Below are 18,186 nucleotides of genomic sequence, written 5' to 3' on the forward strand. Positions count from 1 at the left end.
GGACTGTCTTCTTGGCAGGTCAGGCACAGCAAGGGGTCTTTCATGCACATGAAGGAGGGGTTGATGGGGTTGGCCAATTTCAGGTCAACTCTAAGGCCTAGTTCACACTCACCTAATCACCAGTGGCTGATATTGAGGATCAGAAAGCCACGCAGTTGGAGCCTCCAGATGTGAGGATGGCTCTTAGAACCTGGGAACTGTCCGAACTCTTAGGATGATTCAGTGATCCTGAGAGCTTTGGTAGTAAGTTTCAAGTTAGGCCATCACTGACATGTGGGTGAGTTGGAAAGTTTAGAGTTAGATAAAAGGAGAGAAGAGTTGTCAAAGTTGAGATTTAAAATGGTGGGCTATCAATAGTGCATATAATTAAAGATATTTTTTTAGGGGCGCCCGGGGGACTCAGTCAGTTAGGCATCTGACTTTGCCTCAGGTCAGGAACTCACCGTTTGTGAGTTTGAGCCCCACATCGGGCTCTGTGCTGACAGCTCACAGCCTGGAGCCTGCTTCAGATTCTGGATCTCCCTCTTTCTCTGCCCCTCCCCCACTTGCACTCTGTCTCACTCTCAAAAATAAACATTAAAAAATCAAAAAATATATATATATAAAAAACCTGGATAGTTCTTTCCAAAGCAGTTTGCCATTCTCTGAACCAGTAACTTCTTTAGCTGCCAATGCTTGCCAAACGTATTGATTTAAAATAACTTCTTACATGTTAACAGAGCATACATATGAAAGGAATAACTTTATAGGGGATTTTTACAATTTGCGATGATCTTATTTAAAGAGGAATCTTGTAATTACCTCTTTCGCCCCAGGGAAAAAATAGCTTTACCTGCACCTTGTCTGGTTATGATGATAAATTATTTTGCTTTCTATAAGGCAAATGAGGGTTAATAAGAAAGATATAAAGGGAAATGAAAAATGTTGTGGGAAAGAGCCAATAACATTAAAGGATGAGGAGGTGGGAAAAGAAATTGGAAATAGACTAAAAGATTCACTCATCTTCCATCAAGAAAGATGAGAAATTAGCAATCTTTGGTTATAAACTCACAAAGGGTTAAGGTGAATGCTCATATGTTTACCAACTCCTAGAGGATTAGGAAGGGATTCAAAAAGAATGTACTGTTTTTCATATTAGCACATAGTTGAGGGTCTAAGAACCCCAAAAATGACCTTGGCAGCAAATATGATTTAAACAGGAGATCAAAGATGGCAGATCAAAAGTGGTGAATACTTAGCATGTCTGTCACTATTTTATTTCCACATCCATGACAGACATTATTAATTGATTAGGCTGCTGTTTCCAACTAAACTAGGTAGATGCACCCTCAATTCTTTTCAGCACAGTGTGACAGAAAGTCACTTGACTACAGATGGCCCTTGAGATGAAACTCTTTTGTTACCAACAGTTTAGCCTTACTACTCAAAGTGTGATCTCCAAGTCACCAGCATGGGCATTGCCTGGCAGCTTATGCTGAAAGCAGAACCTCAGCTCTATTCCAGAATTCTGAATCAGAATCTGTACTTTGGCAAGATCTCTAGTACTTCCTATGTACATTAAGGTTTAGGAAGCACTGAGTGCATGATATATTCATTAGGGTATAAGCTGGTAGGCTTCAGTATGCATCAGAATCACTGAATGAAGCACTTGTTGAACCTAGATTGCTAGGCCACCCTACCTCCAGATCTTTAGGTTGAATTGCTCAGGGGTGGGGTTTTCAAACAAGTTTTCAGGTGCTGCGGCTGGTCTGGGAACCATTCTTTGAGAACCACTGCCATGGAATTATGTTGGAGTATCTCTGTGAACTTCAAAGTCGAAGACTGCAATATGAAAGATTATATTTGTATGAACCAGAATTTTGGGGAGTGAGTCGTGAAGTTTAATATAGTATAACATTTCTTATGACATGATATACCTAAATCTAAAAGGGTCCTTTCCTGGAGAATTGCTGCTATCACCCTTTACTCGTTTATATATTCAATAACAATCTGGGTAGCTGTTCTGTCCACTGCATAATAATACTTGATGCCTAGAGACTCTAATGAAAGTTCAAAACATAGTTCCTAACTTCATAATGCTTACTCTCTGAGAAGAAAATAAAAATGAAATGATAAATAACAAGGTAGCATCAGATGGTAAAGGGCTGAGTGTTAAATAAGTGGCCCGGACCACGTATGATTTGATTTCAGAGAGAGGGGGATATCTGAAAGTATATACAAGACTGTGTAGTTCAGCCCAGCTAGAGTGGAAAGTTGCCATACAGAATGGGTGGAAGATAAGGCTGGGGAAGGAGCAGGCCAGGGTAAGAAAGCACCTTCTCATTTCTTAATGCTGTTTGAAGAGGTTGTTGTAAAACGTCGAGGTTTCCTCTGGTCTGGATAATGACAAATCGATGCTATCAGCCTTGTCAATCATGCTGCAGGGTGGACATACTGGGAAAACCTGTATCTTAGAGACAGAGAAAAAAGACAACTTATAAGCAGAGATGCCTGGGGCGGGGGGTGGGGGGGGCGGAATAGCCGTAATTTAATAATAGGGATAATAATGCCCAACTTCTGTTGACCCCTTACACGGGCCAGGTACTTGGGCTTTACAACTGTCTCGCACTGTTCATTTAATCCAAACAACAGCGCATGATATGAATGTAGTCAAACCTCCTCCTTACTCCAAGTGAAAACCGAAGCTCTGGAAGGATGCATTGCCATTAAAGAACTCCCCCGGTTTAAATCCAGGCAGTTCTTCAGGATGGGGGGGGGTCCCCATCCATGAGTCGCGGGGGCTCGGGCCTGTCTGGATCATGCGTTCCAGGCCTCATAAGCTCTGCGTCAGCGGAGGAACCCGAAGAGCAATTGAGAGGAGAGAAATCCTCGGACGCATTAAAGTCGAGGAACCTGTGGGTCCAGTGCATCCAAGGCGCGGACAGGGAGGGGCTCCTACATGAAACGCAACAAGGTTTAGCCTGAGCCAGCCGGGGTCACGGAACCTCTCCTGGCTTCCTCCGGCCACCCTAATGACAGAGTCTGTAGTAAGCTGCATGGGGGAGCTGACTCGGGGCGGGAGGCTTCCCTGGGTAGTGTATTTGCCTATAAATACTTCAAATAGTTAAGTGAAAAGTGAAGCCTTTGAAAGCTGGAGAGGAAACTCTTGGGAGGCCCCCCGGCCCGCCTGGAAGTGAGGCAGAAAAGAGAAATGGCTGGCGAGCCCTTAACGCCGGAGACGAGCAACAGCCCTGCCCAGTCCAGATGGGGGGCCGCAGGGCGGCGGGAGCGATTCCGGAAGATTCAAACCGTTAAGGTGACCAGAACAATTTGAAAAAGGAAACAAACTCCCCCCCCCGCCGTCCCCCCCCCCCAGCCTCGCCCGCGGGGCCCCGAGGCGGGTCTTTGCATTCGAAAGGGCATTTTTCAAAAGAGGGTTTCAGGGACGCGGGAGTGTGGGCCCGCTGGGAAGCGCGCAGCAGGAGCAGTGCCGCAGAGCGGCCACCAGCCGGCTTTGTACTTGGCCGCCAAGCTCGGCCCCAGAGTTTCGGCCACGGCCCGGGAGTTGAGGCCACTCCCCCTTTGCAGAGCGAGCTGCTGCCGCTGATTGGTGCGCCACGGACCAATGGGCGCGCCGGGGCGGCCCGGGCTGTCAGCGCGCGCCGCAGCGGAGCCGGTCGCAGCCTGTCCTCCCCTGCTCGGAGCCCCGCAGCCAGCGCAGCCTTCCCGGGAAGCGGGGCCGCCGCTCGCGAGCGCAGCCCAGCCCAGCCCGCCAGCCGCGCGTCCGGGTGCCCGCGCCCCACGGCCACAGCCGAGCTGCGCTGTAGCTCACGGAGCATGTGCAGACCTGCAGGCGCTAAGGTGCTATCTGTCCGGGGGACTTATGAGCAGTGGTGACTGTCACGCCTAGAGAGACCTTTCGGGGGCTGTCGCCGCGCCTCTGCGTCGCGGGTGACACTGCGGTGCTCAAGATCAGGGCAGCAGCTGCCTCTTGGTGGAGGCGTCTTGGGCTCCGTGCGTCCTCCCTCTCCTTCCTCCTCTGCTCGCTCCTTCCTCCCCCCGCTGCTCGCTCCTTCCCTCACCCGCTCACACCCCGCAGCCCCCCGGAGCGGGAAGCCGCGCGGCCCCGCCGTTCCTCTCCCAAAGGGGCCTCCTGACTTCGGAGATGCAGTGACAAGTTAACATGGGCGTCCAAGCCTCGGGTTCCCAGGAGAAGAATCGCAAGAGGGAACAGCCCCTGAGCGCCCAGATCCCTTGAACAGGCCGCCCAGGACGGGCGTGAAACCCGACTGCAGCATCCGTCCAGGTGGGACCAGCCGAGCGCAGCGACCAGTCCTCTGACCCGTCCTGCAACCCGAAGGCGCGCTCGCCGTTTTGCTCGGACTCCCAGACCCGGGGCTTTTTTTTTTATTATTTTTTTTTTTTTTTCCCCTCCGCTGGTGGTGGGCGCCTCGCGGGCCGAGGCCCGGCGCCTGCTCTGCTGCCCGCGCTGCCTTTAGCGGTCGCCTCCGCTGCCGCTGCCAGGGACGTGCTGGGAAAGCCGAAGCCCCGGGAGAAGATGCCGGCCATCCTGGTCGCCTCCAAAATGAAGTCGGGACTGCCCAAACCCGTGCACAGCGCCGCGCCCATCCTGCACGTGCCCCCCGCCCGGGCCGGCCCCCAGCCCTGCTACCTCAAGCTGGGGAGCAAGGTGGAGGTGAGCAAGACTACCTACCCTAGCCAGATCCCCCTGAAATCCCAGGGGCTGCAGGAGCCGGCGGGGGAGGGGCTCCCGCTGCGGAAGAGCGGCTCGGTGGAAAACGGGTTCGATACCCAGGTGAGAGGAGCTGTGTGCCGGGGCACTGTTCTGGGAGAGTGGGTGAATACTTCTTGGGGGGGAAGGTGGCAAGGCTGGATGGGTGAAAGGGCTCCCCGGTGGGCGGGGAAGGGAGCCTTTCTACTTAGGCTGGCAGATCTGGGGATGCGCGAGGAGAGTGGGCTGGCCGGTGGGTGTGGCCCGGGTGCCAGAGGTTTGCCTTAAGAACCTTTGAGAGACCGGGGGATGGGTACGCCAGCAGCTTCCTTCTGGGGGGTAGGGGTGGCGTGTTCACATAGACACACACACACACACACACACACACACACACACACACACACACACAACCGTGCAGCTCTGGAAATGTCAGTTCCTGCATGTTGAGAGCTTGGCCTCAAGAAGGCAGTGTCTGCTGCAGCGGATGGCTGGCTGTCCGTTCTGCAGCGATTCCGTCTCTGCCAAGGAATGGTCTGAAGTCTCTTGGGCTCGATTTCCCCTGGCCTGGCCGATCCAGGAAAAGGGGTTTGGGGGTTACAATCAACCTGTTCCCCTCGGTTGAAGATGGCCTGCCCCTCCCCTTCTCTTGGGCCGACAGGATTCCAGGCACTGTGCTGGGCCGGCCCTAGGAGTGCCCGGTGCACCAGCCCGAAGCGGGCAGCTGGAGACTCCTGGCGTCTTGGCTGGCTGTTGCGGTAGGGGTGAGGATGGGGGTGGGGGTGGGGGTGGCTGTTTCCAAATGGCTGCCCGGAGCTAAACCCCTCCTTCCTGGGTAGTAAATCCTGACGCTGGTAGCCTGGGTGACTGGGGGTGGGGATGGCTGATGGCTTGGGCTTGAAGAGAATTGGTGACTTCTACCTTTCCAGACAGAGCCTGCATCACCCAGTTCGGCTGGGTGACAGGCCCTGGCCATGCAGTCTCTTTTAAGGAAATCAGCAAGGGCCAATCAGTTTCTCTTGGCCTTCTGCCCTCCCTGCTCCTTTTTTTTTTTTCCCCCCCTCATCTGGTAGGAGGGAGCAGGGGCATGCTGTATTTTCTTGCAGTCAGTCAGTAGGGACTTTTGGGGACAGGCTGACCTGACGGATGTGACTGTCCCAGTCAGGAGAGGCAGGAAGCCAGAGGGGGAGGTGGTTTGGAGCTGGTGTCAGGGAAGTGGCAACAGACCAGCTGACCTTTTTGGCACTTTCTTTTCTGCTGACACTGTCTCCACCTTCTCCTGGAGCTTTCTCTGATCAGAGGCTAGAACTCAACACATTGCTAACCTTTCCGATGGAGGCACTGGAGCTGGGAGCTAATTGTAAGCAGACTTTTGGAACTCTGGGCTGGAGAAGGCCCTCGAAGCAGATTAAGCTCCCAGGCCAGGCTGATAAGCATGCCCCATGCTGCTGCACTTGCTAAACATTTTTGGAAGCTGACAGGTTTGAGTGATGGCGTGTGGGAGGGAAGCAAGATTTCACCCCGTGCTCCAAGAGGCCTGGCTCTGCTAGGATCGTGCGCCGTGTTCTCTTTTTATGCTGTTAGCGCCAGGATTTGTCCAGTGGGCTCTGAAATGGGAATGAGCTCAGGGGTTCAATCCTGGGAGGTTTTCCTATCCATCCTTGGAGACGGGGTTTATGAGGTATGGTGGGTGGTATGTGGGAGGCCAGAACAGTGACTCTGGGATGTGACACACACCTTCCAGCCTGATGAGGAGGAACTGAGGAATGAGAGGGAAAGTAGACATGGGGATTGTTCCCACCCAGGCAGCTGTTTTGCCTTTGCCCATTTGACCCTATATTTAACAAGCATTGTTGGAGGACTTGTGGGGGGCATGTTCTGGAAAGGCGAGTCATCACCCTTTTTCCTGAAAAAATAGTATCCACCTGTTCCCGGAGGGGCTGCCAGGGTCCTGGTGCCTCAGCTTGGCTCTCCTCCTTCGCTCTTGGCCCACCATCCCCAGAATGCCCCCATTGCACCTGTCTTGCCCTCAGTGGGACCTTGTGTGCTGATCGTGAGGATGGACAGTTTTCTTAGCAGGAAATGGGCTACTTCCTGCTGGGTTCTCCTATTTTTTACCAGCCCGCTTTCCTTATCCATGTTTGCGCTTCCTGAGGGCTCTTCTCTGAGGCAGGCAGAAGATCCCTGTCCTTACTCCCACACTGGCATCAAAGTGACTTTGACAAAGGCGGTTTTCCCTTCTTTGGACAGGGCTTTCCTCCACGCTACCTAACATAGTGCCCATTCACCACCCAGGAAAGCCTCTCTATTATGGCTTGAGGACTGTGTCTGGCCGGACTTCTGTGGTCTCTACTACAAAACCTGGTATTTACCACTAGAAGATACTCAGGAAATGTTGAGTTTTAAGGCAGATGATACCTTGGGGCTCTGACTCTCCCTTTTATTCGGAGAGTTTTTCTCAGGAGGATGAGTTGTGCAGTGGTCAGTACACAGATTTTAATCAACTTAGCAATAACCCACAACCCTCGGACCACCTTGTACACAGATTTTAAAGTCAGGTGGATATCCACGGTGTCCTGTTTCTGCCATGTAGCAGCTGAGTGCCCGGGTCAATTAACCTCTCTGGACCTCAGTGTTTCCATCTGTACAAATGGGCATTAACAACCTCACAAATTGTAAGGACTGAGAAAAATAACCTGTGAAGTGTTAGCCCAGCGTCTGGCAAATAAGGGACACTTAATGTAATTAGCTATTTATATTGCTAAACCAAGAGATAAGGCATGTTGAACCTAGATCCAGTAGCCTCTAAGTGAGAAAAGGCATAGCTTATTTCTCTAGCCCTTGAAAAGGTATTCATCAGTTCACAAGAATTTACAGAGCATCTATCAGTTCTGGGCACGGTAGAAAGATGAGGGAATGGCATGACTAGTTGTTTAGTGGTTAATGTCCCCGGCTTTTTATATGTGATACCATTTCATCCATAGTAACACTTAAAGCAGACATGACCTTTTGTATAACAATAATTTTATATAACAATAATAATATAATAATACAACAATAATAATAATACAATAATGGCAATCAAATAATATAATAATGGCAATTCAAATGATATAGTAATGACAAATCAACGATATAATAATGGCAAATCAAATAATACAATTACCTCCTATATGCCAGGAATTTTTCTAAAGACTATTACATAAAATGCCTCATTTGATTCTTACGACAACACAATGACATAAGTGTTATTCTCATTTTACACGTGAGGTAACTGAGGCAAAGACCAGGTTAGTAGCCTTGGAAGTAGCAAAAGTAGAATTAGAACTTAGACAATCTGGCTCTGGAATCCATGCCCTTAACCACTATACTTTACAGAGGTAATCATGGAGACTTCCAGTTTACTGGCAGGTCCTGGTAAGACCACTGCTCTAACCCTTGAGCTAGAAGAGCGAGTGAGACTCAGCAAGTCTAGAGTAGCTTGCTCCAGGTCACCCTGCTGCAGTGTGATGGAACAGTAAGTCCAACTCAGGTTGGTCTAGCTTCAAGGCCGGTGGTTTTCCACCATTCATAGCTGCCTCCCTCCATCATTTACCCTGGCAGGTGTGGGGGGTATAAAAGACACTGCCTGGGCCTTGGAGATTTCATAGTCTAGTTGGGAGATGTGACCAATGTACTGAGAGTAACAAGACGCAACACGGAGAGGGCTGAAAGGTATGCTTGGGGCTCAAAGGAAGGGAAGGGCCATGATGGCTAGAGAAATCCAGACGACCTCCTGGAGGAGGCTGGGCTTCAGAGCCGGGCAGGTCTGGCTGGGTGGGGAGAAGAGGAAGTGACCTGATGATGAGAGGGAAGGGTGACCAGCAGGGCCACGTGGTAGTGCAGAGCAGAAGATGATGTCACCACAGAGAAGCCGCACTTTCATACAACAGGTTATTGTTCTGTAGCTAGTATCTTCCTTTGAAAACATGGTGGTGAGGGAACAACAAAAGCATCTTGGAGTTGAAGGACTGGCTCTTTTTAAAGGTTATTCATGTTAAGAAAGAGAGCACGCATGTACGCAAGCAGGGGAGGTGCAGAGAAAGAGAATCCCAAGCAGGCTCTGCACTCTCAGTGCAGAGGCAGAGCCCGATGTGGGGCTCGAACTCACAAACCGGTGACATCATGACATGAGTTGAAACCTCAAGTCAGACCCTTAACCAGACACTTAGCTGACACAGGCACCCAGCTGTGCGTGCTGGCTGGTGGGTGAGAATTCTGCCCATGAAGGCTGAAGGAGAAGGAGAGGAGAAGGGGGGAGGTGGAGTTCATAAAGACCTGGTTCATAATAGACCTTTGGGAAATGACAGTGATTATCGTTATTAGCTTGGGGTTCAGAATATTCAACGTGGTAGTTACAGGGGAAGAGAGGCGGTTCTCACAGCTGCTCTTGCTATGCAGCAACTCTCTTCAGCCAGTGACAACCCTTTCCTCCCAAGCTGACTCTCCATGCCCATTAAGTGTGAGAAGACCTAGGGTAGCCAGCAGACAGCTCACAGATGCGGCCCCACTGTTGCTGCCCAGTCCCCTGACCTTGAACCCACAAACCTACAGCTGGACTCCACCCCCATTGGGGGCGGGGCTGTGCTCCGCAGCTGTGCATCCCTCCCGAATATCTTCCTGGTGCTGGGATACCTGGGCCTTCCCCCAAGATTTGAACATTTATAGCATCTGCTCTGTTAACGCGGTGTATAAATTATGACCATATGCAAAGAATTGTTTTAGAGGCATGTTCTGCATTAGTTCAGAAACCCTGGCCGGCCGACCTTCAGATAAGGAATGCGCATGAGCTATTTGAGGAGAGGTTAGCTTATTTTTAAGAAGCAGCTGCAGGGGGAAAAAATTATATATATAATACGTTGATATTTCCTGTTTTTAGGAGCCTGGTGTTCAACTTGCAACTCATTTCTTTAAAAAAGTAATTAGAAGTGATTGAAATCCTCTGTGGGTGTTTTAGATGTTTAAAAAGAAAGAGCAGGCAAGGCCCCTGGGAAGAGAGCACAGCTCCAAGCTTACAACCTGTTGCAACTTTGCCCCATTGTGTTTTGATTAGACTCCTCACTCCATCATCAAAGTTGATTATGGATTTGATTAGTGCATTTTTCTGCCGTTGTGTTATTCCCTTTCTTCTTCTCAGTTCTTAGAGGAGAATGTATAGCATGGTTATCTGCCAACATGCAAGAATGTTTATATTTCACATATTATTGCTTATTCCACGGGTTAATTTTCTGAAGACACTTTAAAGGTGGGACTGGTGGCCTATTTAGGATATCGTTATGTGTGTGTATATATATGTATATAAATACATCTACTTCTGGATATGTGTATATACAAATATATACACACACATATACAAATATATACACATGGAACAGCTTAAAGTAATGAGCACATGGAGGCACACACACATCAAAGGCCAGGCTGGAGGCATTGCAGCCCGATTTCCAGCTTTTGGAATAGCTAGATTGGCTTCCTACTTCTCACACTGTCTTCCTCTGTGACCGAGACTGAAGCAATGCAATCTTGGTGTTCCTCGCATTTACTCATAAGACAGAAGAGATGGGACCTTGAGAGAGGTGTTTTAATTAAGACTTCGCAGAGCTCCTGAGGCTGATCTGAAAAAGGCAAACTGTCCAGTGAGATTTTGGCTTGGGCTCAGAGATTCGGTTTCTCAGAATAAGCCTCAGCTGTAGGGGAGGGAGTATTTATGGAGTATCTCCTATGTGCCTGGTAGTCTCTGCAAATATATATATATATGTATATATATATGTTTGTATATTTATTGGTTTTGTACATATATTGCTTTATACATCTATTTCTTTAATGTATATTTGTATATATTTGTTTATATACAATTTGAGACACAAGAAATGGGTAAAATATAAAGTGGTCTGTGGATTTCATATGAGGAAGCTGAGAGCAAAGGACATTTGCATTTCAAGGCAGCTTTATATGGTAGATTGGGCTTCACTGAGAGACACACCAGGGTTCGAATCCAGGCTTCCAGCACATTACTTAACGTCTCTGAATGTCAGTGTCTTCACCTATAAAGTAGAAACGGGCACAGGTAGGCCATCGAGCATGGCACCTAATAAGCAATTACATGGCATGGAATAAGCAAGGAATATGTGGTGTTGCCTATTTTTATCACCCAAGGTCAGAGCCAAGTTTGGAAACCAGATCTGCCTCATTCTAAGCTCATGTTCTTTCCATCCTACCTCTCTCCCAAGTGCATGGTTGATTACATGGAAGGACAGATACAGAAGCAGAGAGCATAGCAGAGCTTTGGTTAGATGAATGGGAAGCAAGAATAAATTAAGAACAATGGCCTCTAAATGAGTCATATCCAGAGCTGTGAGATGAAACCTCTACATTTTGGTTCCAGACATGCCATCCCTATAGCACCAACCAAGCTGAGGGATCTCCTGCACACCAACTTTCTGGAAAAGCCTTCTTTGTAACACTGTGTTTGAGCTTGCACTGTAGCCACTGGACAATATAATGGCCTTGCCCAGGAACAAGAATGGAACAGTCCCATTGATTGGGCTTCTGAATGGCTGCTTATTGTTTTGAGGGCAGAAGGAAAGCCCTCTTCCCTCGTGGCTGGCGTGATGATGGTGGGAGCCGGACCTTGTGATCTGTTTGGTCATTGAGGTGCCCCAAGGCATGGCCGGCTGCTCAACGGTGTTTTGCTAATTGCCTCATGGCCCATGTCAAAGGCACTCTGTCTCTGGTCGCATTGTTCAAGGAGATGGACAATGTGTTCCTAGAATGTCTTGGTCAGAATAGGTCACGTGATTTGGGGAATAGAACTGGGTCAGGCTTTTTGTGTTTTCAGTCCACACCCGACAATAGTGAGTGACACAAAAGTTTTCTCAGGAACCTCAAGTCACCCACACAGAACCTCAAGTATGACTCATGATTCTGCGTCTGTTTCCCAAGAAAAACAGACCCTCGCTGTGTTTTGCAAACAATGGCCCCACAGCCTCAGAATATTTTGTCTTTCTTTCCAAGTGAAACCTTCATACCTTCAGTGAATTTTAGGGTGTTCCAGTTCCCACCCTGTCTTGGTGGGAGTCAAGATAATTATGAGCCTGGTTCCCAGAGTTCGTTTGGGGCCTTTGAACAAAACCAGTTACTCACAGCAGTGTGACACAGTAGAAATAATGGCAATAATGGCCACTGACGCTGACTGACCATAGCCTCTGTGCCAGCATAATGCGTGGCCCCAGACACGTATCATGTCAGTCAATCCTCACAACATCCCGTGAGGAAGATGCTCCTTCCCGGAGAGAATGGAAATGACTGTTGCGGGCGTCAGCAACTTTGGTTCTAGTGCCATCGCGTTGGACGCTTTGCCGCATGACCTTCAACAAGTCACATTGTCTTTTGAGCTTCAGTTACCTCACCTATGAAACAGAGAGGATAATTCTTGCTCTATCTTTTTTGAAGGGTTCTTGGGAAGCTTAACAGAGGCAATTGTTAAGACTGAGACACTGGCTTAAGCACCTTATACCATAAATAACCTTTAAGGAAACCAAGACTGAGAGAGGTTAAGCTGCTTTTCCAAGCAGCACAGCTACTAAGTGGTAGACTCAGAATTTGAGCCTGTATCTGTTTAACTCCAAAGTTAAAGTTCCTAAATAGCAAGGGTGAAAGCATTTTGAAAAAAATATCTTGGGGGGGGGGGCGGGCTGCTGGGGACTTCGATCGGTTAAGTGTCCGACTCTTGATTTCAACTCGGGTCATGATCTCACAGTCCCTGAGCTTGAGTCCTGCGTCAGACTCTGTGCTGACGATGCAGAGCCGGCTTTGGATTTTCTCTCTCTCCCTCTCTCTCGCCCTTCCCTGCTTACTTGCATGTGTGAACTCTCCCTCTCTCAAAATACATAAACAAACATTTTTTTAAAAATCTGAAAAGCAGAGCACCTGGGTGTGTCAATCAGTCAGGCATTGGATTTTGGCTCAGGTCATGATCTCACGGGTCCTGAGTTCGAGCCCTGCATGGAACTTTGTGCTGACAGCTCAGAGCCTGGAGCCTGCTTTGGAATCTCTGTGTGTATCTTTCTCTGCCCCTCCTCCACTCACACTGTCTGTCTGTCTCTCTCAAAATTAAATAAGCATTTAATTTTTTTTAAATCTGAAAAGCCATTGTTAATACTGAATCAAAGTAAATTGCTATAAAATATCCTTTGAGTTGATACATATGGCATTTGGCTCCTCCCCTCTGCCCCTAGAGTTTGGAAATACTGAAAATATTCTTTCAATCTAAAGTAAATATTCATTTATTTAGTTATTAGTTAAACCCCTTTGGAATTTGTAAAATTCCAAGTGCTCTGAGGCCAGAAGGGCCACTAAGTGTTTATCAGTGTGTAGCTGGCAGGGCTGGTCCTGGTGGGAGGCAGGGAAGAATGGGGAATTTGCTCAGAATCATTTGTTGACATGAGGACACATTCAGATAAATTCAGACTATGGGTCATTCTTTAAGACAACAGGCCTGATATCTTCAAAACTGACAGTGTCATGAAAGTCAAAAAATTTTAAAAGGTAGATGGAGGCTAGTCTAGAAAAGGAGACCAAAGAGCTGTGATGACCAAATCCAGTGAGGTGCTTGACTGGATCCTAAATGAGCAAAACCACAAAGTCTAGAAAGTTTCTTTGGGAGACGATTGGAAATGTCTGAATTCAGATGGTGTATTAGACAGTATTATTCTACCGGTGTTAATGGTATTGGGGTTATGTAAGAAAATGTCCTTTTTCTTGGGAGATATATACTGAAATATCTAGAGATATCTCCGTGTCAACAACTGATTCTCAAAGAGTCCTGGAAAGAAAAAAAGGTTAGTATAACTGCAGAGAATAGAAAGTAAATGTCATAACATGTTAACAACTGATAAATCTAGGTGAAGATCCATGTGTGGTTACTTTTCTGTTTGAAATTTTTCAAAATAAAATGTTGAGAAATAAAACAAAGCCCTGGCTATACAGTGTACATTAGCAATCCCCTGATAGCTACGGTGTATCCATGAGAACATAAATGAGATAGGAATGGGTGTGTGTGTGTGTGTGTGTGTGTGTGTGTGTGTGTATTCACTGATAATAAATAGCCCAGCCAAGTTTATTTCACTGGGTTCAAGATCTGGACTCCTTATCTCCTTTCTGGTGTAGTGTGAGAATCTTGGCTTAATTCCTATTCTTTCATGAGAATAGTTGCTGATAGTTTATGGAATCACAAGATTCGGGTTGATTTGATACTCTTTTGTAAAAATCTAAGATGTTTCCAAAGTTGAAAGCATAAAAGAAATTGTTTTTAAGGAGGGAAATTTTAAAAATATTAAAACCCCTGGTTAAGTCTTACTCTTCTAGCACTACTTAAGACTCCTTTGTCTGGCCAATTTCTCCTCGTCCTTCACTCTTTCAAGCTCAGGCTTTGTGTCCCCTCCTCCAGGAAGCCTTCCACCATCACCATGATAGCATCTCTCCTATATGCTCCCACAGCCTGCTCTATAGCCCCCACAGCTTGGCCTGTGATTGTTTGTTTAGCCAGATCATGGCTTCCATGAGTCAGGGATGTGTCTTTTTTGATCTCTACTGAAACAGGGTCAGCACATAGTAGGTTCTTAGTTACTATTTGCAGAGGAAAAGAAGGATGGGGTGTGGGAAAGATGAAAGAAAGAATTGAAACGCAGGAGCAAGTGGATATTGAGCACCAGCTGTGGTCATGAAGCTCTGGCTAAGCCATGTGTTCTCCAGAACTCCCTCTTGGCTTGTGCACTGAGAAAATCATGTGATGGTGGGTGGCCAAATGTAGGAGACACAGAGAGGGCTACCTGAACCTTGGCGGAGGCCAGCATCGAAGCCCTCCAACACCAGGTCTTGGAGAAATACACCTGCGCTGGCTGGGCAGAAGAAGGAGGCGGATTCCCTGACGCAAGGCTGTTGACAATGTCTACACTGTCTGGCTGCTCCAATGGAAGACCTGTCAGGATGTGACAATGACTGGGCCGTAACTGGACGGGTTTGGGGGGAGAGAGAGAGACTGGATGGACTCTGGAGGGCTTTGTCGGATACAGATTACACACACACACACACACACACACACACACACACACACACATCAGCTTTCGAAGGGGGACCTGAGGAAGATTCTGAAGGATTGTAGCTGGTGAAGAAAAGGGGGGGCTTCGAGAATCCCAGGATGGGACAGCCTTCTGGGAATAACATTGACAGCAACCATTTATGTGCCATTTCCATCCATTTGATCCTCACATGAAAGTTCTGAGCCAATATTGATCTGTTTTACCAGAAAGGGGGAGAATTGAGGAGTCAGTAGGGAGATGAGCCTGTGAGAGGGGTCGTGGAACTTACTCAGGTCACACAGGTGGTATGGACAGGTGACAGAATTCATACCTGGGTGTCTCCAATTTCAAAATCTCTTGACCGCTGCCACCTTCTGCCAATAACTGGAGGAGGCCTGAGCCCCATATGGAGGTGCTGCTTTAGACAACCAGATGTCCAAACCCTCTTCTCCTTGGAGCCTGTCCCCCCATCTCCCTGGCCTTGGACTTCTGTTGCCTTCTTGCCAGGACCTTCCGTGCCTCACCCAGCCCGTCTCTAGAGGCTCCACATTTATAGAACAAGGATCCCCATTGGCTTTTGCCCACATCCTGGCGCCATGTGGGCACGATCTTGTTCTGTCACTGCTGTGGCCGTCGCTCCCCAGGTCACCCCTGTGCTGCAGGGCCCAGCGGGGTCCATGTGTTGAGCAGCTGGCTGGACCTGTCTTCCTGTCATCTGGCCGCGGGCCGCTCGGCTACAGCTCTGTGGATAGTCACCATTTCATGCGGATTTGCTTTGATTCTTTTCAGACCTGGGAGTGACGCATGTTTACGTCAAAATGTGCGGACCACAAGTGTTCCCGAGCTGTCAGGCCTTCCGGTGTGGGAGCTTTGGTTGTTTACTGTCTCTGGACAGAAGAAGGCAGCTGGGGGGGTGGAGGGGGGGGGAGGAAGTAGGGAAGCGCTATTTAGGTGACAAAACTGGATCCAGAATGACCAGACTTACTTGGGATGTCTGCTTAGTGATCTGTGCCTCTCTGGACCAGACGCTTGGGACATCTGAGCCAGGGGAGGTGTTAGAGGCCACCATTCCCACAGCTCTATTGAGCAGTTGGGGAAAGCATGGCCCAGAGAGGGATGTGACTTGCCCACAGTTCCCCAGCTGGTGAGGGCAGAACAAAACTGGAACCGAGGCCTCCTGTCTTGTAGCCCCAGGATTCTTTCTTGCCACCTCACGCATGGTGATCAGAGGGTCTACTCTGAAAGGCCTGGTGGTTTGAAGAAGTGGAACGAGCCCTAAACTATGTTCTTTTCCCCTCCTAATACCAAGTAATTAAGTATTCTTTTTTTTTTTTAATGTTTTATTTATTTTTGAGAGCAAGAGAGACAGAGCATGAGCAGGGGAGGGTCAGAGAGAGAAGGAGACACAGAATCTGAAACAGGCTCCAGGCTCTGAGCTGGCAGCACAGAGACCGATGCGATGCTTGAACTCACGAATTGTGAGATCATGACCTGAGCCGAAGTCGGACGCTTAACCGACTGAGCCACCCAGGTGCCCCAGTAATTATGTATTCTTAATTCCTTCATATTAGAAGCTTTTGCATTTGGTTCAGTGAATCCAAAAGCCAGGGTCTCTTTGTGGGTGGTGTCACTGTAGCAAGAAATCACCACCAAACACCTCCCATGGGCTGGACGCTCTACATCCATCATCTCATGTAAGCCTTACAACAATGTGATTGGACTGGTGGCATTTCTTCCACAGTACGTGTGAGGTTAAGAGGTCAGTGACTTGACCAAGACTACATGGAGCCAGTACTGAAACTCTGATTTTGTGTCCCTGCTCTTCCTGTCCAGCCTCTTGGATCCCCTCCACCTGCCCCCCAGCTGGAAGTCAGAGAGACCCGGGTTAAAATCTTACTTCCCCATATATTGCCCAGGAGTTCAACTTCCCCAGTGCTAGTGTGGGGCCTGGGACAATGCAGGCTCAAGAAGTAGTTGTTGAACTGCAGCTTAGACAAGACAGTCCCACCAAGCCTCAGTTTCCTCAGGGAAAGTGTAGCATATCAATGGGTCTTGCAGATTAAAGCAATTAGCATGTGTAAAAATGCCTGGTGTGGGATAGATGCTGTTATTTACTGCGGACTTACTACTACCTGTCGGATTCTAGCCATTTTATGTGGAATTTTCCAACTCAATCATCACAAAAGCAATCATCTCTTGAGTTTGGCACTTCAGTAATTGTCTCCGCTCTATTGGTGAAGTAAGGCATGTAGAGAGAGCATCAGCGACTTGCCCAAGGTCCCCCACCTGTAAGTGGGAGAGCCAGGCTTGCAACTCAGACAGAACTGCAGAGCCTGAACCTTTACCCATTGCATGGTCCTTCCTCTGTGCTGCTTCTAACTAAACCCCAAACTAGCTGGGGGGTGGGGGGGGGAGGTGGGGGAGAGGAGAGGCACATACATCTGAGGACACAGAGACAAGTGACTTGTTGAAGGCTGTCCAGCCAGAGAAGCGGTGAAACCCAACTGAGACTGGCCTTCTAAAGCAGCGCGGGGCTTAATTCTTTAAAAGGCGCCGTCTCTCTAATGGGAAGGGACAAACCATTCACCCCTGGGAAGCGCTCCCAAACTGGACGTGGTCACCAAGAAGCAGTGACTCCCAATTGCCTGGTGGACCATGTGGCTTTCCCTTTCGGTCCCTGCTCTGCACTCATTTGGAATCGTTCCTTCTCTGGATTGCAGAGCAGAAACCAGTATGAATTTGACCTAGTCCCTAGAAATGTTTACCTGGCTAAAAATATGCCGGCTTTGTTATATTTTTAGCCAAATTTAGACTGAAATATATGAATTGTCCACACCCATGTATCAGGCATGAACTGTTGGTACATTTTGTAACAGGAAGCTGCTGGTTTTCCATTCCAAAGAACTGGAATTCGGTCAGAAATTTGTCATTTGCAAATGCCAACTCTCGCCACATTCCGGTGCTGTTTTTAAGAGCGTCTCGTCACCTGGGTTTGGAGGAAGCAGACCATGGGTGAGGCCAGGCTGTCCAGGCGGACTTGGTGGATTCTCCAGGTCTGGTGCCTTCCAAGCGACCTCCATCTGGCTCTCCCCAGGCCCACGCCATCTGCAGTGTGTTGCCTTTGGATTCGTGTATGGGCAGACAGGGTGCTTATTTTAGAACTGGAAGGAGAGGAGATGTATCAATAAAAAAAAAAGAAAAGAAAAGAAACCAGGGAAGGAAAAATCCATTCAGTGGTTTTAAAATATCTCGCCCTTAACAGGGCAGATTATTTTTGTTTCTTAAAAACAATTGGTCGTTTGCTCCTCGAAACAGAGCTGCAAAGAGAGATGTGTAGGAAAAGGAAGGGACTGGCCAGGT

General features: G+C 48.4%; 1 protein-coding gene across 5 annotated transcripts in view; it reads left to right on the forward strand.

Annotated features, from left to right (window-relative positions):
• The first annotated feature begins 3,760 nt into the window (after positions 1-3,760).
• Positions 3,761-18,186, forward strand: part of NAV2 (neuron navigator 2) — a 399,681-nt gene continuing 385,255 nt past the window's right edge. For all 5 annotated transcript variants that reach the window (XM_039236776.1, XM_039236778.1, XM_039236779.1 and 2 more), the window contains exon 1: positions 3,761-4,795. In XM_039236776.1, coding sequence (XP_039092707.1) covers positions 4,538-4,795 — 258 coding nt within the window. In that variant the 5' untranslated portion in view covers positions 3,761-4,537. The remainder of the gene's footprint in view (positions 4,796-18,186) is intronic.

The sequence above is a fragment of the Hyaena hyaena genome, unplaced genomic scaffold (assembly GCF_003009895.1).
Source record: "Hyaena hyaena isolate Hyena2069 unplaced genomic scaffold, ASM300989v1 scaffold_116, whole genome shotgun sequence".
NCBI lineage: Eukaryota > Metazoa > Chordata > Mammalia > Carnivora > Hyaenidae > Hyaena > Hyaena hyaena.